This window comes from Thalassophryne amazonica, chromosome 17 (assembly GCF_902500255.1).
Source record: "Thalassophryne amazonica chromosome 17, fThaAma1.1, whole genome shotgun sequence".
Taxonomy (NCBI): domain Eukaryota; kingdom Metazoa; phylum Chordata; class Actinopteri; order Batrachoidiformes; family Batrachoididae; genus Thalassophryne; species Thalassophryne amazonica.
In genome coordinates, this window is record NC_047119.1 from 68,150,188 (window position 1) to 68,176,821 (window position 26,634).

Genomic DNA, 26,634 nt, shown 5'->3' on the forward strand with positions numbered 1-26,634 from the left:
CTTGTCTGTAATATAACGGTTTAAAGAGGTGTCATTTTATTTAAAGCAGCAATTCATTTTGAAGTTATTAATTACGACCGGACCATCTCGGCCAGAGAGCCGTGCAGCGGTTCGGCTGTGTGAACGGAACGGAGGATGATTCTCATTTCTTAACTGCAACAAGAGTCCCAGTTAGTGACTATAATCCACACAAAAGTGACTCACAATATAGATAATCATATCACCACATCATAAATGTTATGCCGACATACAGAACAAAGTCCGCGCGGATATATCTTAACTCAAACTGAGATCCTAATTACATGACTCTAAGATAATCCTAAGAGTGACCCCCAAACACTGCGAAGCCCACAAAAAATAGTCATAGTTTGAGGGGAAACAAACTGCTATTATACCAACCTTTGTCCCTTCTAGGCAGATCTTTTATTTTACTCCCCCCGTGTCCCCCAACTCTCATTACCTTTACCCTAACTTTCTCGTTGTTTGATATGTTACATTTGACTATAGGAATTCTGGGTTGCGCTATCTTTGCGCTAGCCTCATCCAGGCATTCTGTCTCATGCATATCAACAAACTAAGGTGCCCTGTTCCTCTTATTGTTCCTCTCCGTCTGTCCCTATCATAGATTTCCTTCCACCCAGTTTAAATGGAGGCCCTGAAAAGAATCACAACATCACATCAGTAGTCACATAAAAAAAGATGGAAATCCTGCAGTAGCTCTCTAATACAGGTTAGCCATATCACTTGATTACTCATCTATTGTCATTATTACCTGTACAGGAAAACACCACAAATCATCTCACAAGATCTGAACGTAAGTCAGTTTGTCATACGATTTCCACTGCAATATACGCCATAACAATTTCCAAAGAACATCACCTAGTATTCTACATAATTTCACCTCAATTAATTATTCATCTACTCGGAATGCACTACAGAAGATACAACCAATATCACTACATAAATACTCATATTATAGACAAACAATTTCATTGGTGTGACAAAGGTCGTAGAAGTCCACAACATGTTCCAATACAACTAAATCTACTATTGAGCTAATGTTTTATGACAACATAATGTGCAGGTAAGTCCAATCCAAAATGTCAATGATCCTCCAAGATCTCTGCTGATTTATTTTAGTATGTTCTGTTCTTCAGGAAGAATCAAAGAGTCCCCGTCTCATCCAGACTCCACACTGCAGTCGTCCTCCATACCTGAAATTAAAAACGAAACAAAATTCTCCACTTCCACCTGGCTGGGAGTCGCAGGGCCACTGAGAGGGCGTTTTTCTGCCACAGGAGACAAAGGCGTTTGGCAATCCCCTGATGAATGAATTCAACAAATTAAAACAGTCAGTCCCAAAGAATACCAGGTACTAGTTCACTGGTTGAATTTAATACATTGCAAAGTTCCCCTTCAAATTCCTTGCAAAAAGAAGTTCAAAATCTGAAAAACAAATATGAATGTTTAGTCGAAACATTAACATCTAGACGACACCCATAATTCAATTAAGCTAAAAATTTAGGCATTTCATGCTTTCAATTAACTTAAATCTTTGACTTATTTTTTTCTCAAATAAATTTGTCTTCATCAATTCCACTCAGAAAAGTCGATTACATAATCACTACAATGCCAAAAGCTGAGTGATACAAGTAAGAGATTAACATGAAGAATCAAAAGATAGCAAAGGCCAATTATTCATTTTTTCATTCAACTGTTCCCGTTAGGGGTCACCACAACAGATGAATCGTTTCCATCTCACCCTGTCCTCAGTATCTTCCTCTGTAACACCAACCACTTGCATGTCCTTCCTCAGCACATCCATAAACCTCCTCTTACACCTCCTTCTTCACCTCCTGTCTGGTGGCTCCATTCTCAGCATCCTTCTCCCTATATACCCTGGTTCCTCTTCTGCACATGTCCAAACCATCACAATCTGGCCTTTGACTTTGTCTCCAAACCGTCCCACCTGAGCTGTCCCTCTGATATGTTCATTCCTAATCTTGTCCATACTCATCACTCCCAAACAGAGTCTCAACATCTTCAGCTCTGCCACCTCCAGCTCTATCAAAAGAACAAAATGGAATATAAACAAATTTAATTTTTAATATATATACGAGGGTAGGCTGAAAAGTTCTAAGGCTCCCCATGAAGGAGTAATGCATTAACTGCATTATAGTGAGCCTTAGAACTTTTCAGCCTACCCTCTTACACATACACACATTCACATACTTGCCAAACCAAAGGAGACACAATAAATCAAATTTAAAAATCAAAAATGTCCCTACATATGTATTATAAAAATGTTTAAAAGTCATCGAACGATTAAAACCTAATAAAATGCAAGAGTCTGCCTGCCGATAGATGGCAGCACCTCCCAAAATGCTTGGAGACTCGGAAGGGAGGGATTTCCTCCTCCCCTTCTTCTCGTTTATCGGAGCCGCAACCTCGAGCGAGCAGTAAGAAAGGTTAGGTTAGCTTAACCCGCATGGCTTTGCGCTAATTAAGTTTCAAACGTGTTTTAAAATTTAAAAATTGATGAAATAATTCGATGAGCCAATCCGCAAAAGTTTTGTGACTCAATCGGTACCTATATATACAACCCCTGGCAATAATTATGGAATCACCGGCCTCGGAGGATGTTCATTCAGTTCAATTTTGTAGAAAAAAAGCAGATCACAGACATGACACAAAACTAAAGTCATTTCAAATGGCAACTTTCTGGCTTTAAGAAACACTATAAGAAATCAAGAAAAATAATTGTGGCAGTCAGTAACGGTTACTTTTTTAGACCAAGCAGAGGGAAAAAAAATATGGAATCACTCAGTTCTGAGGAAAAAATTATGGAATCGCCCTGTAAATTTTCATCCCCAAAACTAACACTTGCATCAAATCAGATCTGCTCGTTAGTCTGCATCTAAAAAGGAGTGATCACACCTTGGAGAGCTGTTGCATGAAGTGGACTGACATGAATCATGGCTCCAACACGAGAGATGTCAATTGAAACAAAGGAGAGGATTATCAAACTCTTAAAAGACGGTAAATCATCACGCAATGTTGCAAAAGATGTTGGTTGTTCACAGTCAGCTGTGTCTGAACTCTGGACCAAATACAAACAACATGGGAAGGTTGTTAAAGGCAAACATACTGGTAGACCAAGGAAGACATCAAAGCATCAAGACAGAAAACTTAAAGTAATATGTCTCAAAAATCGAAAATGCACAACAAAACAAATGAGGAACGAAAGGGGAGGAAACTGGAGTCAACGTCTGTGACCGAACTGTAAGAAACCGCCTAAAGGAAATCGGATTTACATACAGAAAAGCTAAACGAAAGCCATCATTAACACCTAAAGAGAAAAAAACAAGGTAACAATGGGCTAAGGAAAAGCAATCATGGACTGTGGATGACTGGATGAAAGTCATATTCAGTGATGAATCTCGAATCTACATTGGGCAAGGTGATGATGCTGGAACTTTTGTTTGGTGCCGTTCCAATGTGTTTTACGTTATTTTAAGATCAGTTAGCATTTTAGCAGCTAACGCAAATAAAATGGGACCTTGCTGAAAACCCCGCGCCGAACCGATCATAAATTATCTTCCGACAGGACAAAGAACAGACCACGCTACCAAGCAACAACCCCGTTTTCTCCCAAATATACTCATTTAAACAGAAAAGACAAAGACTGCAGTACGTAACAAACATTAAAATTAACTTGTTAGTCAGAATGCAATGAAAAGTTTCAAACATATAACACCACAATTAAACAGATCAACATGGATCCAAACCAACCTCACGTGAGTAGAATTTGACATGCATTAAAAGAAACAATCAGAACATCATAATTCATTACTACACAATACTATCAAAAACTAAACTAACCTCGTTGTCCTACACCCAATTTTAACTCCACAGAACCGCACAGTCGCCCCTGTAACATAAGCCACCCCACATTTATGAAAAATAACAAACATTCGAGGCTCATTACCGAGGCGAATCACTCCTAGTAATAGTCTCTCGTCGTACAAGACGGCATGGGGGACCCGCCCTCCCCCACGTCGAGCTCTTCTCCTCCGCATCAGCTGGACAACAAACAGCTGGACTTATTCCCCAACTACTAAAATAACCATAAATATTAGAGGAAAGGAAAAAACATTTCCACCGTGACCTTCAACAACTCCTCAAGTTAACTACAGAAATTTCAGATGGAAACCATCACTTTGTGCAACCAACCTTAATGTTTATAGTATTCAATATTGCAGAAATTCAATTATAACAGGTTTCTTGCTTACCTAAGAAAGGTGCTTTTCTGTTGGTTGTAAAAAGTTCACATGGATCGTCGGCATTCACCGGGAACAGATTACATCCCGAGTTTCGGCACCAATTGTTATTTCTGCCTGGTTGTTTTTATGTAAAATTCTGCCCCTTACCAAAAACCAAACCATTGTATTCCTCATTTTGATTTTATTCAAGGTCATGTTAGAAACCAGGCCTGGGACCCTCACAGTGTCCATCTTGTGAAAGGCCCCTAAAATGAGTCATACAACACTTTTTATACCTTGTGGGTGTTAACATAGGTGTGGTTTAGTCTCACATTTCTAATGTTACTGGCTCCCACCAACAGGGGGAGCTCTCGTCGTGTCTGAAACTTGGACAGATGATAGAGTAAAACTTAATAGCTAACGTAAAACAAAGAATTAGCACAGATATTATCTAACAGTAATTAGTTTGTTGTGTTGTCTGCCTAAAGTCCATGCAGCAGTCTCGTACAGGGTCAGTGATTCAGTATAAATACGGATCGGTACACTTTTGCATAGATTGCTATTTTTGGTGCAAAAGAAGTCAACAAATTCCATTGGTTCTTACAAACATTCTGCATGGAATAATGCAGTTACTTCAGCTTGCTGGCTCACTGCTGCATGAGCACCTGATGGAGTGGGCTGAGCCCTGCCTCCTACAGAAAGCAGGAGACAAGAAGGCCAGAATTATTACGGGTCACCCCGCTGTGTGTTTGTGTCGTCGCTGTAACGACACAGCGACCTCAGTGCAGAGGATTCCAACATATTTTTAACCTTTTCTTTTCTTTCAAACTCTGCTCTGAGTGTCCTTGCTGTGGTTAAACTAAAAACTGTGGCACATCTCCCCCCCCCCCTCCCCCCCCCAAAAAAAATACACCCAAAATCTTTTCCTGAGGATGGCATGACTTAAAATATGCTGACAAAACCTGATTACTTTTCAATCAGGTCATGCTTTCCAGATAAATACACAAATTCCTGCTTGTTCTTGCTCAGAGTGTGTAATAAAAAAGTAGAAAAAGATGTTTTGGACTTTGGAGGGGGGGGTCTCTACCTGAACTCCTGTGTACTCGCCCCTGGAGCCTGCTGACTGCTGGGACAGTGTGTGTCTGCACCCTGCACCAGGACTCTGCACTGGAGCAGACACGCAGTCTATATATATATATATATATATATATATATATATATATATATATATATATATATATATATATATATATATATATATATATATATATATATATATATGAGGTCTGTCTATAAAGTATCGTACCTTTGTATTTATTTTTTTTAAACTATATGGATTTGATTCATATGTTTTCACGTCAGACAAGCTTGAACTCTCGTGCGCATGCGTGAGTTTTTCCACACCTGTCGGTGACGTCATTCGCCTGTGAGCACGCCTTGTGGAAGGAGTGGTCCCGCCCCGTCGTCGGATTTTCATTGTCTGGAAATGGCGGAATGAAAAGGATTTTTTTTCCATCAGAATTTTTTCAGAAGGTGTTAGAGACTGGCACCTGGAAACCATTCGAAACATTTCCCTGGCTTTCGGTGAAAATTTTACGGGCTTCACAGAGAACAAGGTCTGTTAGTACAGCTTTAAGCACAGCTTGTGATAACCAGACAAAGAGCACACGACGGTCTCGTATCCACAGAGCCATCCGTTTAGAAATGGTCCGGTGGCTTGTGCCGCGTCGTCGCAGCTCGGAGCGCGGTGCGCCGAGTGTCCTTAAAGGGGTCCTTAAAGCTGTACTAACAGACCTTATTCTCTGTGAAGCCCCTAAAATTTTCACCGAAAGCCAGATAAATTTTTCGAATGGTTTCCAGGTGCCAGTCTCTAACAGCTTCTGAAAAAATTCTGATGGAAAAAAGCCCAAATCATTCCATTTCCAGACAATGAAAATCCGACGACGGGGCGGGACCACTCCTTCCACAAGGCGTGCTCACAGGCGAATGACGTCACCGACAGGCGTGGAAAAACTCACGCATGCGCGCAAGGGTTCAAGCTTGTCTGATGTGAAAACATATGAATCAAATCCATATAGTTTTAAAAAAAATAAAAAGATACGATACTTTATGGACAGACCTCGTATATACCACATTATTTGTCTGATCATAAAGATTCCAAAAAGGTATAGTTTGGACTATCTATGACTGAATTCCATGGAGTTATGGGGGGGGGGACAGCGAAAATGGTTGACAAAGGTCATTTTCAGTTTGTACAATTATTGGTTGAGTTAATAGCATTTTAAAAAGGAATAGTTTGCACCATCTGTCATGCTTAGTTATGTTACAGGGTAACATGTCATAGAATCCAATGGACATCAACCTTTTTGACCTTTATTTTGGAGACCAAACATTCATCATGGTCAAAACTATTCCATTTATTAATCCTATTTAGTCAACCAAAAGATGCAAAACATCCTGAAGTGTGTTTGGACCACATTTCTCTTGATTTGTTAAAGAACCTTTACTCAGACATTTTATATGGTCCAAAGCATATATGCATCTTCCTGTTTATTAGGTACAATAACAGAACCTACAGGATTGATGACATCGCATGGGACCAAACACCCCTCAACACATTCAAGAGGGGAGATACTGACATTAGCTTCAGCAACTATGTCAAGAATGTAAGTGTCACTTAACTATTTGTGTAACTGAGATGAAACTGTGAAAAATCATTAGTGGCGTCTTTTGGACAAAGCGTCCTGTACAGGCATTCCAGCAAGGGACCACATTAGCAGAGACTACACCTCAGTTGGATCACTTGCCAATTCCCCATACCGGATTTAAGGAAAAATTGACTCCGAATGCATTGCTTTATCAACGTCCACTGTATTTTGGTAGTCGCCCAAATTACCAGTCCCATTGTTTAGTATTTGACTTTTATTTTTACACGTCTACAAGAAAGCCATGCAAATTTGTCTCATTTTTGCAAGTGTGTGACCATGAGGGGGGACTTTGAAGCAGTTACCAGTGTCCATGCTTATTGACTGTGCCAAGACAAATGAAAGAATCAAAAGGGCCAAAGGTGACTATAGCAATCGGCTGGTTAATGAGTCATATAAAAAGTGTAAAGAAGCCAGACTCAACAACAGCATATTTCTGTGACTGCAGTGTCAGAAGTAAAGTAATCAGTATGTGGTTGTTGCAAGGTATGTATTTATTTAGTTTGTCCAGTCACATGGGGTGTGTAGTCAGTACATTGAGTGCCGGTGTCGCAGACCGAACGGTCCCCCTAAAAACTTGTCCACCCTGCCTTCACTGCACATGCATCATTTCAGAGTGTCGGCAGTATTTCACCGACTATCTCCTCGTTTCTGCTTAAAACTGTACTCCAATCATCATCTATCTCAGCGACAGATATCTGAAGCTTTGTACAACAATCATTTCCACATAAATTCAGCATTATTTCATAATAAAAGATGAAGGAAGCGATCAGAGCACAGCAGCCATGACGAGCTGCTGCTGTGTTCACTGCTCCTGTCATTTCAAAGCATCACCGATTATTGCCTCGTTTCTCCTTAAAAGTGACTTTAGAATGAGAGGCTTTACCTTATCTAATGGTTAATAAACCCATTATTCCCTTTGATCGCTTTGGGTGAAGACACTATCTTGGATAAGCTACTGAGCTCTGAAATGACACATGCGCAGTGGAGGCAGGGCGGACCAATTCATAGGAGTGGACCGTTCGGTCTGCGACACTGGTCCTAAGCCCGGATAAATGTGTAGGGCAGAAAAAAATCTCAGCCACACGGGTTGTGCAGTCAGTACACTGAGTGCCGATCTCAAGCAAGGATAAATAAGTAGGGTTGCACCAATAGGGCAGCCGGCACAAAACAAGCCAACCCAACCATGTAGACTAAAAATCGCTTAACAAACACGGTAACACAAATAAAATAATAATAATAAAAAAACCTGATTGCAAGGCTTGTGTGTTCAATCTCCAGCTGAAATGCATGGGCTGAATCGCAGAGAAAGAGGGTTAAAAAAAAAAAAAATCACGCAGGGACCCAGTTCACCAACTTCAAAAAAAAAAGTTCAAATGGTTAAATTTTGCAAGTTCGGGAAAACCAAAACAAAGTCACATCCCATCGCCATTTCAGCAAAATGTGAAGACTTTGGCTTGACTTTGGCTGAGCTCCTGACACCAGGAAAGATCCAAAACTTGTAAAGATGTGAAAAAATAAATGATTACCCAGGAAAACAGAAAAGGATAAACTAAATTTGACAATCTGTGATGATGTGGTGACATTGTTGCTTAGGGAGAGCCCTGGACTGTTGATGCAAAAAAACACAAAAGTACTTTTATCCAATTACTCGATTAATCACCAGAATAATCGACAGAATACTCTATAATTAAAATAATCGATAGCTGCAGCCCTAGTTGGCAGCATGACTGGTAAAGGGAGAGAGTTGGCTGATATGATGGAGAGGAGAAAGGTAGACATTGTGTGTGCAAGAGACCAAGAGGAAGGGAAGTAAGAGCAGGAGCATAGACGGTGGGTTCAAGTTGTATCATGGTGCTGGAGAAATGGTGTTGGGGTAATTTTAAGGGAAGAGTATGTTAAGAGTGTATCAGACAGGGTGATGTGTGAAGTTGGAAACGGAAGGGGTGACAAATATCAGTGCATATGCCCCACAGGTAGGTTGCGAGATGGAGAAAGGACACTTTTGGACTGAGGGAGTTGGTGGAAAGTGAACCCAAGAGTGACAGCACAGGATGGTGGTTTGTTGGATGACTTTAGAGGTAGAGAGTGAAAGCTCAAAAATGGATCAGATTGTAGAAGTTCAAGGAGGAAGATTGTGCGAAATTTAGTGAGCAGGTGAGAGGCACTGGATGGAAGGAAAGCAGTTTTGAACAACTTGAAAAGTACTACAGATGTGGTGAGGGAGACAGCTAGGAAGGTACTAGGTGTGACGTCTGGAAGGAAGATGAGGAGACTTGGTGGTAAAACGAAGATGTCCAGGAAAGCATAAGGAGAAAAAGGTCAGAAGAGATTAGTAAGGATGAAGTCGAGCACCTACAAAGAGAATGAAGAGTAGAAACGCAGTTGGTCCAGATGACATTTCATTGGAGTTACACGGAGTAGAAGTGGTGAAAGTAGATGAGTTTAAATACTTGGGGTTAACTGTCCAAAATAATGGAGAGTGTGGTAGAGAGGTGAAGAAGAGAGTGAGGCAGGGTGGAGAAAGGTGGCAGGAGTGATTTGTGATGAGTAAAGGTGAAAGTTTACAAGACAATCGTGAGGCCAGCTATGTTGTACGGCTTAGAGATGGTGGCACTAACAAAAAGACGAGGCAGAGCTGGCAATGTTGCGATTGTCTTTTGGAGTGATGAGAATAGACAGGATTAGGAATGAGCATATCACAGGAACAGCTCAGGTGGGATGGTTTGGAGACAGAGAGGTGAGACTGAGATGGTTTGGACATGGAGGGACCCAGAGTATATAGGGAGAAGGATGTTGAGGATGGAGCCACCAGGCAGGAGGAGAAGGCCAAAGAGGAGGTTTATGGATGTGCTGAGGGAGGACATGCAGGTGGTTGGTGGAACAGAGGAAGATGCAGAGGACAGGGTGAGATGGAGGTGATTGATCTGCTGTGACGACAACCCCTAACAGAAGCAGCCGATAGAAGAAGAAAGTTCAGTCTGGTTTGCACATATTTGATGTATTTTTAATTCTGGCTGTGCCAGTTAACAGCACAACCGGAAGAACGGCTGACTGTATGTCTCTTCAAAATCAGGCAAATAATGGCATGTGATGTCTGGAGAATTATCAGTGTTGTTGGACAGAGATGCTGAACCTCAAAACTGCTCATGGGGATAAAGATGTAAAGAAAATATTATTGACCTAAAAGTTGAAATTCCTGCACAACTTTAAGGGAAATAATTAGTCTTCAAGATATTATTTCAGTGTACAGTACAAGGACATAATTGTACCTTAATTCATGGTCATTTGGTGTCTGATTTTTCATGAATATCTCTAATTTCTTTTCAGCAATATGGGTTGGAAGTCACTGATCCAAATCAGGTGTTGCTGGCCAGCCAGTTGAAGAGGAGAGGTCCTCCTGGCTCAGCTCCTCTTGGCCCAGCACTGCTCATTCCCGAGTTTTGCTACCTTACAGGTTAACGTCCAATTTCTTCAATCCAATGTTTAAATGCTTCCAACTTCTATGACGTAACACGTTTCCAAGTTAGGTAGGACTGGTAGGATTACACATCACATTGGTGTAAGTTGGATTACACTTTTTGCATTTAATATTTATATATTTAATATGTTGCAGATTTATATATTGTATTTACATGTTTAATAAGCAGGAAAAACCCTGTAGATTTAAAGGATGGCATTCTGATAAATGAAATTGGAGAGGCTCCTCAAGGCTGGTCTGAGCTGAGGAACTACTGTCCCACATATGGTGGGAAATGACTACTTTTTTTTGGGGGGGGGGGGAGCAGTGCAGGCTGTAATTATTAAAAATTTCCAAAAGATTTGAGACATTTATATGTAGTTAGTCTCAACTAGGTTTTCACCTTGTGCAATATCTGACAAAAAATACTTCCATGTGTCACCAAGACCTATCACAATTCATAGATGATGCTTCTTTTTCAGTTCTTTATGGATTTTGTTTCAGGTGATTTTGTTTGCTTCATGAAAAACCAGTGTTCACAATTCTATCCGAGTTTTGAAATTACAATTTTTTTTATTTATATATATATATATATATATATATATATATATTTTTTTTTTTTTAGCAAATATGGACTTTTATGGTGGTGAACATGAATTTCACCCAAAACGTGTGTGCGCGCGTATGTATGTGATTCATCTTTACCCCATCCCCCCAATTTTTTCCTGCAAGTTCTTGATGGATTCTGATAGTTTTGATCGATTCACCTTAGTATTGTTGGCAGTTCCTCTTAACAAAATTTACAATTTTTGGGAAAATGTAGACCAGGGGTCTCCATCCTTTCTGGGGCTGAGGGCTACATGAAGGATGAGAAACTACATGAAGGGCTACTCCATTTAAAAAATTTTCTTAAATTATAGAAGTCTTAACATCTCTATGAAATGTAGGATTATTTACTTTTAATGAAAAACAATCTAAGAATATAAACTGAGATTTAAACATGAAATTTTTTATTATGACAATCATGAGCTCAACATATCAATACTGTTGAGGATTGCCAACTTTTTTTTTTGTTAGTGTCAAATACGTGCTGCATGATTGGTTTGTCTTTCAAATGTCTAAAGCATTTCTGTACTTGAGGAAAACTGCGGAAAACTTTTTATAGGATATGATGGAATATTTACTGCTGTATAGGCGCACAGAATTGGTATTATTGCAGGTAACCTCAACAGATTGTTCTGTAAAAGGTAAACGTTGCTCACGTTTCCTCAAATGAGAGTGTGCAGTCTGTGAAATTGACCTGTTCAGATTGGACTAAAATCACAGCGAAACTTGTCTAATTGCCCTCTTTCCCATATGGATCAAATCTTGTCCATCTAGGACTGAACTACTTATCTTGCCATTATTTCTTGCCACATCAGTCGGTATCATTTTCTCAAATCTTTTCAGACCAAAGACCACTTAACCAGTAAAAGAAGTATCACCTGTATCAACTTCCCTGATATCCAGCAAGTGTTACATTATAAATTACAGTCTAATACTGATTATGTGTTACAGTAGACTTTGGAGTCCTTTTTAAACAATTTTCAAAACACTTTAGAATATTCACAAGCCACTAGGGGTCAGTGATGAGAATTTTCTGCAGATCAGCGGGTTTCAGAGTTTTGTGGGCCATTTCTGAGATCAGTGTAAATCCGTTGAAGGCTAGTTTTTTGGGGGGTGGGGGTGGGGTTGCAGCGAGGGTCATCTGTGCGAGTTAAATCTTTGTTCATATGCATGGTAAACAAAATAGCGCTGTCGAAATGGCAAAAGTTAAAATGAGCAACATCATTGGTTATTTTTTGTACAACAGCGAACTTTAAGCCAATCAGAATCTTTAATATCTAAAGTCACTGAAAGTACCTGGATGTGGGCGTTTTGAGTTTCTGCAAGTCTGGTCTGTCGAGTTACGTCTGTAACATGGCCAAAATTACTGAGAGGACGAAGACCGCGTTAAAGACATCGGTAGTGGTGTTAAAAAGAAAAAAATGTTTGTGAACATGGTTGGAGCGGGGACATAGACAAAGGCAAGAGCTCCCCGGTAAAGCTCTGTGCACGTTAGGTTTTGATTTCATTAACAAAACCTTGGATGAACACAAGATGCAAGATGAAGAAACATGTCATCAAATTAATATTAAATGGACTAATCTACCCGGGTCCAGAGCATGGATTAGGAACAGCAAGCCCCAAAGCCCACGGCACTTGTACTGGCCAGTGACATCCAGTGCTCAGGTGTGTGTCCAGTAATTCTATTCTTGGCCTTGCTAAGTTGGTTTGTTTATATTACAATAATTCAGTTTTAACAAACACAAGATCTGATTTCACCATAAAATTGTACTCAGAATGATCAGAAATTGTCTGGCTTTTTAAAGTTATTTTACACACTGCTAAATGGCATAAACTGGACTTTGTCAGAGGGATGCACCACTATGAGACATTGTGAGATAAATTGGCTAGTTACAGGGAAATACAATAATTCTTTAACTAGTGCAAACATAAATTTCTGTTATTTTTGGGTGGATATTTTAGGTGAGAAATCTCAAATATTAAAGTAGTAATGTGTGTGAAATTAACACATGCTTCAGTAGAAGAATGACTCATGCTTGTAACAAAACTGTTGCAAGTTAAGTTATTTATATCCATCATTTGGGTTAATGTTGGGGCCTGCAGTTAGCCTGGTATTGTCATATCTGTAGGTAGTTTCAAAGACAAATATTTGCCATTTACTAGAACTCTATTTTGTGACGAAGCATAGTTTAACCAGTCGTAGCTAAAAGTGTGCCAAGCATCGAATTCAAGGCAGTAACCAAGGAGCTAATTGTTCCTCCCTGAAAGACAGATTAATAAAGCGTCTGACAGATATTTAGCATGTAAGGGCATGTTTATTCAAATTTACAATTCATGGATCTTTTGTATAAGAGTTATATTGTAGCTTGCAGTCTTTTGATAGCAATTTCAGGGGCACTTCTAAAATGTAAAAACTAATAATAACATAATAAAAAATGGCTGTGCAAAATTTTGTGGATTGTTTTGGGGGGGGGGCTTGGAGGGGGTCTCGCCCGGGGAGTAATTCCGTGTAGAACCGCCACTGGGAAGGCTGATCTGTATTCAGTTTGTACCAATCCTTTGAAACAACCCATCCTTTCAGCATTACCCAGGAGTCCACATGAAAAAGACCACTTAGCAACCTGCTGGACATTGACACTTAACGGACTGTTCAGGATTTTGTCATGTCAAATTGAGTTTCATATTGAAAACGACAGTCAGGGCACAGTCTGTAGGTACGCAAGCGCATATAATGCTTGTTAATTTAATATTGAAAGTTTTTCATATATGACTTAATCAGTGTATGTTGTCACTCGAATTTGTTTTGATGTCTGTCTTGCTTACGCTTGAAAAAATTCAGTTCTACATTACTGTCATAAAATATGTGAAGTACCCAGGAGGGGAAAACAGAAACAACTCCCCTTGGATACCACCATTGTTGTATTGTCCACGTTAACCAAATAATCCACCAGTACTTGTAGTAAAATAAAGTGTATTCCCCTCCACCCCACCCGCAGGTTTGACTGACAAGATGAGAGGTGACTTTACCATCATGAGGGACCTGAGCTCCCACACGAGGCTGAACCCAGACCAAAGAGAGACCCGCCTGAATAGATTTATCACTAATATACACAAGTAAGTGAAATCAACATGTCACAAACTGAAACTTATTGTTATACCACATGGTTAACTGGCAGAAAAGCTGCAAGCACGGTTTTATATAAGTTGAGATATTTGTGCACAAAAGGAATTGGGAATCCAAGCCTTTTGCCTTTCAGACACAAATAGAGACAATTTCCTGTTTGACATAGTCACAAAGTACATGTGTCTCAAGAAATCAATATTGCAGGGATGAGAATCTCCTGCCGATCAGCAGGTCACCTGTTGATTAAAATTTCAAATCTGATGGAAAAAAAACACGTGGAATGTGATGTTAGTGAATAAAATTGGGTCCGATCCGGAATCGGCTTCCGATACCAACGTAACTCAAGTATCGAAAAATACCTGCAGCGTCTTCCGATACTGGAGAGAAGCCACGTCTGTGAAACCTCTCAACTGCTGCTGCATGCTCTCTGCTGTGTTTACTGCTGAGCATGAGGAGGCGAGGGTGGAGGGGAGGTTTCTGAGCTGAAGCCCGGCTGTTTCTTCCGCACCACAACCAAGAGTTTTAAGCCACTGTAGTGGCAAATTTCTGCTCGTCTCTCGGGTTCAAATTGTCTGTGCCGCCCGGTACGGATTTTCCAAAAAATGAACTGAATTGGTACTGAAAAATCAGCGACTTCAATGTCCCGAGGCTGAATGGGGGAGTCCATCAAAATCCTTTATTAATCCAGAGTTCCTTGCTGAGAATTGCTGATAATACATTTAGAGATTTACGGTTTATTTTACAGCTGAAAGGCTTTGTGTTTCCAAAAACTTACAAGTTTGCACAGCAGAAAAACAGCAAGAGAGCGAACAAGAGAGGGAGACAACTTTTTTGCCTCAACACTTGCTTTAACAGTGTAAACGTGTTTCTATTTCATTCCTCCTGACCGCCAGAGGGCGGTGCTTTAGCACCTGGATAACTACATGTGCGCAGCACAGAGGTCGAGAATATATACCAACAAAGTCACACCATTGAATGTGACCTGGGTGACGTCACTGGTTGTCTTTATATACCAGACGCACCCAGTGCTCGCTTCTTTTCTACATTCTAGCATGCTTTAAGGTTGAGAACGCATTTAGCTGCGATTGCTGCTCTCGCTTGTAGCCTCGCAACCCACCTTCAGTTGGAGCTACGTGCACTGCACACGTCCTCCAGAGGCTGCGAGACACGGCTTCACCGTTTTTTTTTTTTTTTATTCTTTGATGCCTGTCGTGAGTACACCTTCCTAAACGCCGGGTGCGCGTCTTTGCCGCTGCCCTGCTGGGTATTTTCCTCTGTGCACATTAGCTGTGTTGTTTCGATGAAAGCTGGCTATTTGTTTAGCTGTGTCACTAACCCCGTTAATTACGTGGTAGTGTGTGTATCAGAACCAGTATAGTGTACTGTGTTGGGCTTGCCGTGAGTGTTTTCCACTCCTTGAAGTACTTCGTCTGCACTGCCGCCATTTGCTAAGTTTAACAGCTCCGCTAGCAGCTAGTGTTGTCGTCGTTGCTCTAAGTAACTTAGCACTTGGGCTGTGAGTTTTTCGGCTGTGTGCATCATGTTATTACTGTGGCTGTGAGTGTTTCACGCTCCGGGCCTTGTATTAGCTTTTACACTGTGAGTGTTTCACGCTCCGGGCCTCGTGCCGAGTCTGTGGCTGGAGTGCTTCACGCTCCGTGCCTCGTGTCGAATCTGCGGCTGTGAGTGCTTCATGCTCCGTGCCTCATCGAGTCTACGGCTGTGAGTGCTTCACGCTCGTGCCTTGTGTTACTATTTACACTGCGTGTGATTCACGCTTTGTCTTTCCATTTGTAACCATCAGGGCTTGCGTTAGCCATCTGCACGCAGTCAACAATGTTGACAGGGCCTTTGTTGCATGGCTGTAGTACCTGTTTGGCTCCCTTGAGCCCAGATGATGGACATATGTTTTGCTCCTCGTGTCTTGTGATCGGACACCTGAGGGAAGCCCTGACTGGCGATGCCTGCCTTAATTGTGCCAGCATGCCACTGGCAGAGAGATCTGCTAGACTTGCGGCATTGGAAAGTGGAATATCTAGTGCAACTTTGGCCTCCAGCCCCAGGAAGGAACCAAAGCGCCATAAACGCCCACATGCAGGAACCCCTTCTGCTAAGAAGGTTACTCATGACCATGCTTTGGCTGAAAAGGTCGAAACGTCGACTTCTGAGTTTGCTCAGATTAAGTCCTTGCTTCTGAATCTACAGCCTAGGGATGCAGTGACAGTTCCTGTTGTCCCTAATGAGGCTGATCAGACCAATGTAGTTACTCAGCAGGAGGAAGATGTCGTGTCTATTGCTGCAACTGATTCCTTGTACATGACAAGTGATATAAACTGTGTGGAGGATGAGGATGAGAGGGGTCTTTCTCCAAGCCATTCATTAGTGGGCTCTCATACTTCTGAGGCAGAGTCCATGCCGCAAACCGGACCTGGACTATCCTTTGTCAAGCAAGCTGTTCAGTTGGCTTTATCCAGGCTTGGGGTCGACAATCCCCCTGCGGAAACCACCGCTTCAAGTGCCTTTTTCAGTCACTCAGAAGCCTGAGTTCAACGTTCCAGTTTCACAACCATATATCAAGGAGCTCCACCGATGTTGGGCGGACCCCAAATCATTGACCCATCTATCACAGGACTGCAGAGCCCTTAGCTCTATGTGTGATTCGGCGCAGTATGGTCTGAACCGTATGCCCGCCGTTGACAGCATTATTGCGAACCTGGTTGTGGCTCCAGCTGATGCTGCTCGGCCGGATGCCCACTGCCCACGTCCTCAGTGTAGGGTCACTGATGACCTCCTCACCAAAAGCTATGACATAGCTGCTCGCATCGGTCGCCTAGGCAACTCACTGTCCCATTTAGCCCTTGCCCTCTCAAAGTCTTTGAGGGAGGCAGAGGTTGATGATGCTACGCAAAGGCTTAGTGATGCCTCACTCCAAACCTTTGCTTATATGTCCAGAGAGCTTGGCAGACTGATGTCAAACCTTACCATCACTAGACGTCAGGTGTGGCTTGCGCAGTCCCCCCTATCCGAATCCTGCAGAGGCACACTCCGTTCGCTGCCGGTTCTTCCAGGCCAGGTATTTGGACCTGCGGCCCAACAAACTTTGGAGCGTGCTGTTGAGGCTAGTAAATCTCGGCAACAGACTCTTCCAGACCTCAGCCAGTCAGACGTGCTACAGCTTTTCACTCTACATCCAGGCTTCCGCCGACTCCCAGAGCTGCACGTGCTTTTGCAGTTGAGGGCCAGCTCTCCCAGCAGCCTGCCTTTCGTGAGCCTACGGGCAGACCCCCGAGAACTGAACGGTTTCACAGAGCTTCCAGTAATCGCGCCCAGAGGTCCTCAGGGATGCGAGGCAGAGGTGGTCGGGTCTGACTGCCAATGTTTGGCCCCCAGCCGTTTTTCACAAAATCAGCTCAGCCACTGGGAGGCTCAAGTTCAAGACCCATGGGTCATTTCAACCTTGTTCGAAGGTTACAGATTTCAGTTCAGATGTCATCCTCCAAAGTTCAATGGGGTGAGGATGACTGTTGTTTCCAACTCGGTGCAGTCTGCTGCCCTACAACGGGAGATTTTGGAACTCCTGGAGAAGGGGGCCATAGAGCCAGTTCACAGATCAGACCAGCTCAGGGGGTTCTATTCAATTTACTTCCTTGTTCCAAAGAAGGATGGCGGCTTTCGTCCTATCCTCGATCTCCGACGTCTGAATCGTTATATCAAAGTGCTGCAGTTTCACATGCTCCGCACAGTAGACATCCTTCAAACTATCACACCAGGAGACTGGTTCACAAGTGTCGACTTAAAAGACGCCTATTTCCATGTGCCAGTGGCACCTCATCACAAGCAGTTTCTCCGCTTTGCTTTCGAAAGTCAGGCATACCAGTTCAGGGTGCTTCCTTTTGGCCTCTCTCTCGCTCCTCGTACATTTACCAGATGTATGGCTGCAGCACTAGCCCCACTGCAAGCTCTTGGATTAAGAATCCTACCCTACTTAGATGATTGGCTTGTCTGCGCTCCGACTCAGGAGCAGGCGCACAACGACACAGCTCTTCTACTGAACCATGTCTCTCATTTAGGACTCACAGTGAACTTTGCAAAGAGTTCTCTTGTTCCCAGTCAACAAACGACCTTCATCGGCATTGCCATCAACTCCCTGACTATGACTGCATCGCCATCCCCGCAGAGAGTGGACGATGTAATTCGTCTCGTCTCACACATTCAACGGGCTGTGACGCTGCCTTTTGGTTTGCTACTCCGGTTGATGGGCAAATTGACTGCAGTGTCGCTAGTGGTCCCTTTGGGACTTCTGTTCTTACGTCCCCTACAGATTTGGATCAACAACCTAGGCCTCAACTCAAAGTTGCATCAGCACAGGCTTGTACGACTCTCCAACCAGTGCCTTCTGCACCTCAAACCCTGGGGGAACGTGGACTTCATCTGCAAGGGTGTCCCTCTAGGCTCTGTTCCTTCTCGCCGAGAGGTGGTTGTTACAGATGCATCACTCAAAGGTTGGGGGCCGTGTGGAATCACAGGATGGTGAGGGGTGTCTGGAGTCCTCAGGAGAGACTCCAACACATAAACGTGCTGGAGCTTCGCGCTGTGCGACTGGCTCTCAAGCATTTCCTCCCAGCCCTGAGAGGAAGACATGTTCTTGTCCGGTCGGACAACACGTCAACAGTCTATCACATAAACCATCAGGGTGGCACCAGGTCCAATCACTCATTGGCAGAAACTCGGAAGCTTCTCTTATGGGCGTTGCCTCACCTTCAAAGTGTCAGAGCAGTTCATCTGCCCGGTGTACAGAACAGCGCAGCGGATTTACTCTCCAGACAGAAACCACCACCGGGAGAGTGGAGACTGAACCCGATTGTGGTCCAAATGATCTGGCAGAAATATGGTGCAGCGGAAGTGGACCTTTTTGCTTCAAGCACCTCGACACATTGGCCATGATGGTACTCCCTCTTGGAACCAGACACCCCGCTGGGGCAGGATGCATTGGCTCACCCGTGGCCGGATTGCCTCCTTTATGCCTTCCCTCCTCTCCCGCTGCTGATGTTGACACTGCACAGGATAGATCAGCGCAGCCACAGGGTGCCGCTGGTTGCTCCATTTTGGCCTGGGAGGATTTGGTTTCCCATGATTTACAAATTCCTCGAGGGAGAACCTTGGGCTCTCCCGGAGAGGAAGGATTTGTTGTCACAGCTACAGGGGAGGATTTGGCACCCTCACCCAGAACGCCTTCAACTGTATGTGTGGCCGTTGAGGGGCCAGACTCCTTGTTAAGTTCTTGTGACCAGGAACAAAAGTTCCAGCATCATCACCTTGCCCAATGCAGATTCGAGATTCATCACTGAATATGACTTTCATCCAGTCATCCACAGTCCATGATTGCTTTTCCTTAGCCCATTGTTACCTTGTTTTTTTCTCTTTAGGTGTTAATGATGGCTTTCGTTTAGCTTTTCTGTATGTAAATCCGATTTCCTTTAGGCGGTTTCTTACAGTTCGGTCACAGACGTTGACTCCAGTTTCCTCCCATTCGTTCCTCATTTGTTTTGTTGTGCATTTTCGATTTTTGAGACATATTGCTTTAAGTTTTCTGTCTTGACGCTTTGATGTCTTCCTTGGTCTACCAGTATGTTTGCCTTTAACAACCTTCCCATGTTGTTTGTATTTGGTCCAGAGTTTAGACACAGCTGACTGTGAACAACCAACATCTTTTGCAACATTGCGTGATGATTTACCCTCTTTTAAGAGTTTGATAATCCTCTCCTTTGTTTCAACTGACATCTCTCGTGTTGGAGCCATGATTCATGTCAGTCCACTTCGTGCAACAGCTCTCCAAGGTGTGTTCACTCCTTTTTAGATGCAGACTAACAAGCAGATGTGATTTGATGCAGGTGTTAGTTTTGGGGATGAAAATTTACAGGGTGATTCCATAATTTATTCCTCAGAATTGAGTGATTCCATATTTTTTCCTCTGCTTGGTCTAAAAAAGTAACTGTTACTGACTGCCACAATCTTTTTTTCTTGATTTCTTATAGTGTTTCTTAAAGCCAGAAAGTTGCCATTTGAAATTACTTTAGTTTTGTGTCATGTCTGTGATCTGCTTTTTTTCTACAAAATTAAACAACTGAATGAACATCCTCCGAGGCCGGTGATTCCATAATTTTTGCCAGGGGTTGTAGAACGAGAGTTACGAATGTAACTACGGTTCTATGAATTTCGGATGACCGCCAGAGTTGCTTGTCTCTCAGAGTCTTGCGAGTTCATTCCAAAAAGAAGCGAGCGCTGGGGCCGTCTGGTATATAAAGACAACCAGTGACGTCACCCAGGTCACATTCAATGGTGTGACTTTGTTGGTATATATTCTCAGCCCCTGTGCTGCTCACATGTAGTTATCCAGGTGCTAAAGTACCGCCCTCTGGCGGCCATCCGGAATTCATAGAAACGTAGTTACATTCGTAACTCTCGTTCAATTGAAATTGAATTGCGAGAGAGACAGAGGCCTTAATTTTATTTTTACTGTAACACATGCTTTGACAATGTCGCTGTTATGCTGAGCAGTGTGGTGTGCACTAGAGGTTTGCCAGAAGTGCTGAAGATGAGCTTTAGGCTAAGTGCTAAACAGGTTCTGTCACAGATCATTGTTTCCAAAATGCACAATGCATCCTGTAATACACAGTTCTTGCATGTGTGATATGGCAGCAAGCGAAAAGAGACAGATGAATGGAACTTCAAACTTGGTGACTTTTTTCTCACAAGTTGTTGCTGCAAGGCTTGGATCTGCAACTTTTGCTGAAATCAGACTGTGAATTATGCACCAAGAGGAAGTGCTGAATAATCATGTTCTCACAGCAAAACAGTGTCCAGGCGGCTTGAACGCACTGAAAATTCAGCAGCAGTTAATAACAAAGCTGGTCTTGGAACAGCCTGCAGCCCTGCAACTGGCTACTTTGATGTCTGACCATATATCTACTGCTGAAGTTAGTACTTACTTAAAAAAAAAAACAACAACAAAAAACAAACAAACAAATGAACTACCATATTTCCTTGAGTAATGTGCCCAGGTTTTTTTTTTTTTTTTTTTTTTCAAACCGTGTGCAGATCCGGTGTCGCAGTCTGATCGGTTCAAAGCTGGCGAGTATTAACAAAATGCTGCTTGCTACCTGCTCTATATTTTATAAGTTGTACATGTATATCCCTGGGTGTCTAGCTAGATGCAGGGATGAAAAATATCTCTTTTTTGGTGGATTTCCACTTTTTTGCCAATTGCCTGATGTCATTTCTTTTAGATCGGTGTGTAGTGATTTTCCATCAGGCATGTTTTGGGCAGCTAAAAAGCCCTCAGAGGCCGTATATATATGTCTGAGTAATATTTACCTTTTTATGTTAAACTGACTTGTTATGGACTTCTGAAACATTTGATGTATTTTATAACTTAAATACGGGAGCGATGCTAACGCCTTAGCATGTCTATGACATTTTCAATGTTAAAGTTGCCATTCAGCTGTTCACATCTTGGCACGTTTATGTGCATTTGTTTTCTGTATAACAATTAATGACTCAGTTTGTTGTTGTAAAAGAGTCAAATTCATGACACATTGCAATTTTTTTATTTATTTTATATATACGAGGGCTGTCAATAAAGTAACAGTCCTTTTTATTTTTTTCAAAAACTATATGGATTTCATTCATATGTTTTTACGTCAGACATGCTTGAACCCTTGTGCGCATGCGTGAGTTTTTCCACGCCTGTCGGTGACGTCATTCGCCTGTGAGCACTCCTTGTGGGAGGAGTCGTCCAGTCCCTCGTCGGAATTCCTTTGTCTGAGAAGTTGCTGAGAGACTGGCGCGTTGTTTGATCAAAATTTTTTCTAAACCTGTGAGACACATCGAAGTGGACACGGTTCGAAAAATTAAGCTGGTTTTCAGTGAAAATTTTAACGGCTGATGAGAGATTTTGAGGTGAGACTGTCGCTTTAAGGACTTTTCACGGTGCGAGACGTCGCGCAGCGCTCTCAGGCGGCGTCATCAGCCTGTTTCAAGCTGAAAACCTCCACATTTCAGGCTCTATTGATCCAGGACGTCGTGAGAGAACAGAGACGTTTCAGAAGAAGTCGGTTTCAGCATTTTATCCGGATATTCCACTGTTAAAGGAGATTTTTTTAATGAAAGACGTGCGGACGGGTCCGCGCGTCGGGACGCAGCCGCCGTGACGCTCCGCCACAGGAAAAACACCTCTGTTGAAAGCCTTAAGGACAAGTTGGAACATGTCCTGCCTGTTAAACAATTTCTCATATACTCACTCCACTGAAAGCCATCAAAAGCCGCCTGGATTTTGCAAATGGTTATCAACACGGAGGTGTTTTTCCTGTGCCGCTGCACTGCGCCGGCTGCGTCCCGACGCGCGGATCCGTCCGCACGTCTTTCATTAAAAAAATCTCCTTTAACAGTGGAATATCCGGATAAAATGCTGAAACCGACTTCTTCTGAAACTTCTCTGTTCTCTCACGACGTCCTGGATCAATAGAGCCTGAAATGTGGAGGTTTTCAGCTTGAACAGGCTGATGACGCCGCCTGAGAGCGCTGCGCGACGTCTCGCACCGTGAAAAGTCCTTAAAGCGACAGAATCACCTCAAAATCTCTCATCAGCCGTTAAAATTTTCACTGAAAACCAGCTTAATTTTTCGAACCGTGTCCACTTCGATGCGTCTCACAGGTTTAGAAAAAATTTTGATCAAACAACGCGCCAGTCTCTCAGCAACTTCTCAGACAAAGGAATTCCGACGAGTGGCTGGACGACTCCTCCCACAAGGAGTGCTCACAGGCGAATGACGTCACCGACAGGCGTGGAAAAACTCACGCATGCGCACGAGGGTTCAAGCATGTCTGACGTAAAATGAATGAAATCCATATAGTTTTTGAAAAAAATAAAATGGACCATTACTTTGACAGCCCTCGTGTATATATATATATATATATATATATATATATATATATATATATATATATATATATATATATATATATAATCATAGTTTTACACTGATCCTCACAGAAAATATCTCAAACTTACCTGGTGCCTCCCCTCTTGATCCCTGAACAATTTCTATATGTTTTTTGGTAAAAAGTTTTTTTGCTTTGTACAAGATCTGTGCTATTTGGAATTTTACTGTCTGTTATGCGCCTATAAAATTTAAGATCTGTAATATGAAACTGTCTTTAAACAGATCCCATGAATTTCTTTATTAATAGCCTAAATGACCGTGTTCTCTCCAGTGGACAGGAGAATACACAAAGTCAATGCATTTCTATTACTGTGTGCTCAGCGTTTTGTGGGTGTGAATGGACACACCCATTACGGGAGTAGGTGGGACTGTAACACATGTTGCGGGTGTGGGCTGGAATAGTCAGAATTTCAGCGGTAGCTGGACAATAATATACTCCCGTGCAGGGCTCTACTCTACATATCCTGACTATTTTCGTTGTTACAACATCACGCTTGTGTAAACTTGGGAATTAATGTGTGCCTCAGTTCTTAACGTTAGCAGATACATTCCATTGAAGCGCACGCCGGGATGCTCCTAACACCTATGTCACATGTCTGAAACCCCCGAGTACTCAACGAGTAGTTTATTTTCGGAAGTCTCCGTAGCTGTTTGCTGCGAATGCCGTATACTTTGAAACCGGTCACGGAAGTGCACAACGTAATCTCGGTGGATCATCGGATGGTCACTAACAGCCTAATCTAACTTGTGATTTCAGTGTGACATTCACCAGCATAGCTCGTTTAAAGTGTGAAAAATTCCGAAATCCCCCCCCCCCATACCCTTACTCACCTACCAGTCTTTTTCCTTCCTGACTCTTATCCCTCATATTGTTAAAGTTGTATGCCAAAAATCAAACAAAAAATTTCAGAGTGAAAAATATATATTTTGACTAGGACTGGGCGATATGACCTAAAACTCATATCGCAGCATAAAATTGAATCCCTTCATGGTAACGGTATATATCGCGATATAAACTTAAGTGTAAAAATTATAATGAAAGTGTTTCTGAATGGGTCCCTTAGCAACGGTAAATTGATAAAAAAAAAATAAAAGATGACGACAAAAAAAAAACAGATATAATGTAATTTTGGGAACATTTATTGTGCAGATCTCAAAACTACAGCTGTAATTTGCCAGAAGGTACATCTAAGGTGCAAGCTTAGATTGAATGTTTTGGTGAAAGAATTTAATTTATTTATTGTTGGGGTCAGTGACTGAAGTTTCATCTCTTGAGCACTAGATAGCACACCCACTCTGAATACATGAACTGTTTTCAGGATGGTCACTGGTGCTTTCTTTCATTTACCAAACTCAACACGACAAAAAACCCCCAATAAAAATACTCAATTTACTCATATTTGAAGTCAGCCTGGGTAAATGGTTATTACCTGGCTGATTTTGTCTTTCTAATCTGGTTAAAAAATTCTTGTTATTAAATGTGGATTTTCTCAAATGTTTGATTCAGGACGCGATGGAGGTTCTTCCTCTGCCCGGCGCGTCCGCTGAAATAAACAGCTTTGAAAATATCAGTGACAGAACTGTTGGACTAAAATACAAATAGTGCATCCAGGTGGACAACAAGAGTGACACTCCTGTGGGTGTGGCCTGTGTCCACGGTCTTGTTTTGGACATGAATTGTTTTTTTTTTTTTTTTTTTTTTTTTTTTTTGAGTTGCACATATTTGTCATCTTATCCTGCATTTTAGTGTAAATAATGCAAATAGTATATTAAGGTGTGTTTACACATAACCAAGACGCGTTATGAATGTCGTTTTTTTTGTCATTCGTGACACATTCCAGACATTCTTAATGTGACTTAACGCAAATGAATAGGTTTTTTTTAATAGTACGTGTTGGTGCGTGATATTCTTTATTCGTGGAGCATGTTTTGCCTGTCAAAAAATCTTCCACAAATGTCACACACCACCCTCATTTCGTCTCACGTCATGGAGGTCACAACTGAGCGTATTGATCCGTCTTGATGAGTAGTGATCCTTAATAGAATGTGACGACATTTGTAGTGGTTCCTGTGATGGTTCTTGGAGCCCAAACTGTCACCCATTATTACGAAGTTTTGACACGACTTGTAACGCGGCGTCACATTTCACTGTGCGCCACGACGAATCAGTTTTCTGTCACGTGCGCACAATTAAACTCGGCTCCAAGTGTTGTTCCACAGTTCCTGCTGAAGCTCCTCAGGACGCTCCTGCAGGTGTTCCACCTGCTGTTGTAACCGATGAGCAGGAAAACAAGTCGGAGTGAGAGGAGACTCACGTGCAGCCAAACATCTCTGCACCTCCTCCAGTCTGGCGGAGGAAGATGCGCGCGTACAATTAAACCCCGCTGCACCGCATTCAGTTTGACTGCTGACACCAAGTTGGCTAAAAGTCTAATTTCAGTGCTCTTCAGCGCGCTCCTGCAGGTGTTCCACCTGCTGCATGTGCCTGATGTTTTGGAGCCACATGAAGCCACACATCTGGCTCTGTCCTCCTCCTCTCTGCACCACTCCATGGCATAGAGCCCAACTACGCATGCAGTCACAAAATTCTTCTGAAAAACTGGAGCGATCTGAATTCGGTTGGATGAATATGGGTGTGTGTGTGGAGACAATTCACCTCGTTCACAACGTGACAGAACTTAACTATGTGCTGTTATGCACAACAACGCGCAACAATGTGGAACACTATTCTTGACTGTACATAATGGTTGTTGATAATTCTCCAGCAACACGTGCCATTAATTGTAACGTGTGGTAACAGGTTGCAGCAGTTCCTGAGGACACCTGACGCCTCTGCCCCGAATCATCACATTCATGATCAGCGGCCAAGAATGCACTTCGTGGCATTCGTGACTTGTCGTTGTTATGTGTAAACGCAGCATAACTTTGCTGTTTGCTACATTTGTACATATGTCTTTGAAATTTAAATTTATATTTGCATTCTAAGTTATAAAATGATTTGTTAAACATGTTTGTGGTTTTCAGTTAAAAAAAAAGTTTTTCTATTTGGATTTAATGCTTGTGTGAATTTAGGTTCATTGTATATCAGAATGAAAGAAAAACTGTAAAGTCATACAGGTGAGATTGTGCTGAAAAAAAGACATCAAATGAGGTAAATTTAAAAGTCAAAAACAGCTAATTATATACCCTGGACTCCTGATGGCTGTGCATTGGGCAATATTGATAACGTCTTGACACAGTTGCCCACCCTTGATTAATTTAAGATGAACGTGTTGACATTGATGACATCTTTGTTAAATATGACATGATGCTAAAATACCCTGAGCTGTATGAGCATTAAACTAGGAAACAAAATGTGACCTTTTGACCTCTTAATAGGTCAAGGTTAGCCATCTTTGAACTTGTCAAAGGTCTATGTTCCAAAAAAATGTTCCCTGTGAATTTGAAGACCCTGCAGTAATGGGACTGGACTTGC

The 26,634-nt window shown here is 42.2% G+C and overlaps 1 protein-coding gene across 1 annotated transcript in view; it reads left to right on the top strand.

The window, feature by feature from the left end:
* The window catches only part of piwil1 (piwi-like RNA-mediated gene silencing 1), a 141,190-nt gene that overhangs the window by 66,715 nt on the left and 47,841 nt on the right, over positions 1-26,634 (top strand). Inside the window, exons 8-10 of the mRNA XM_034192708.1 lie at positions 6,820-6,928; positions 10,298-10,424; positions 14,030-14,147. Of these exons, the coding sequence (XP_034048599.1) occupies positions 6,820-6,928; positions 10,298-10,424; positions 14,030-14,147 (354 nt within the window). The remainder of the gene's footprint in view (positions 1-6,819; positions 6,929-10,297; positions 10,425-14,029; positions 14,148-26,634) is intronic.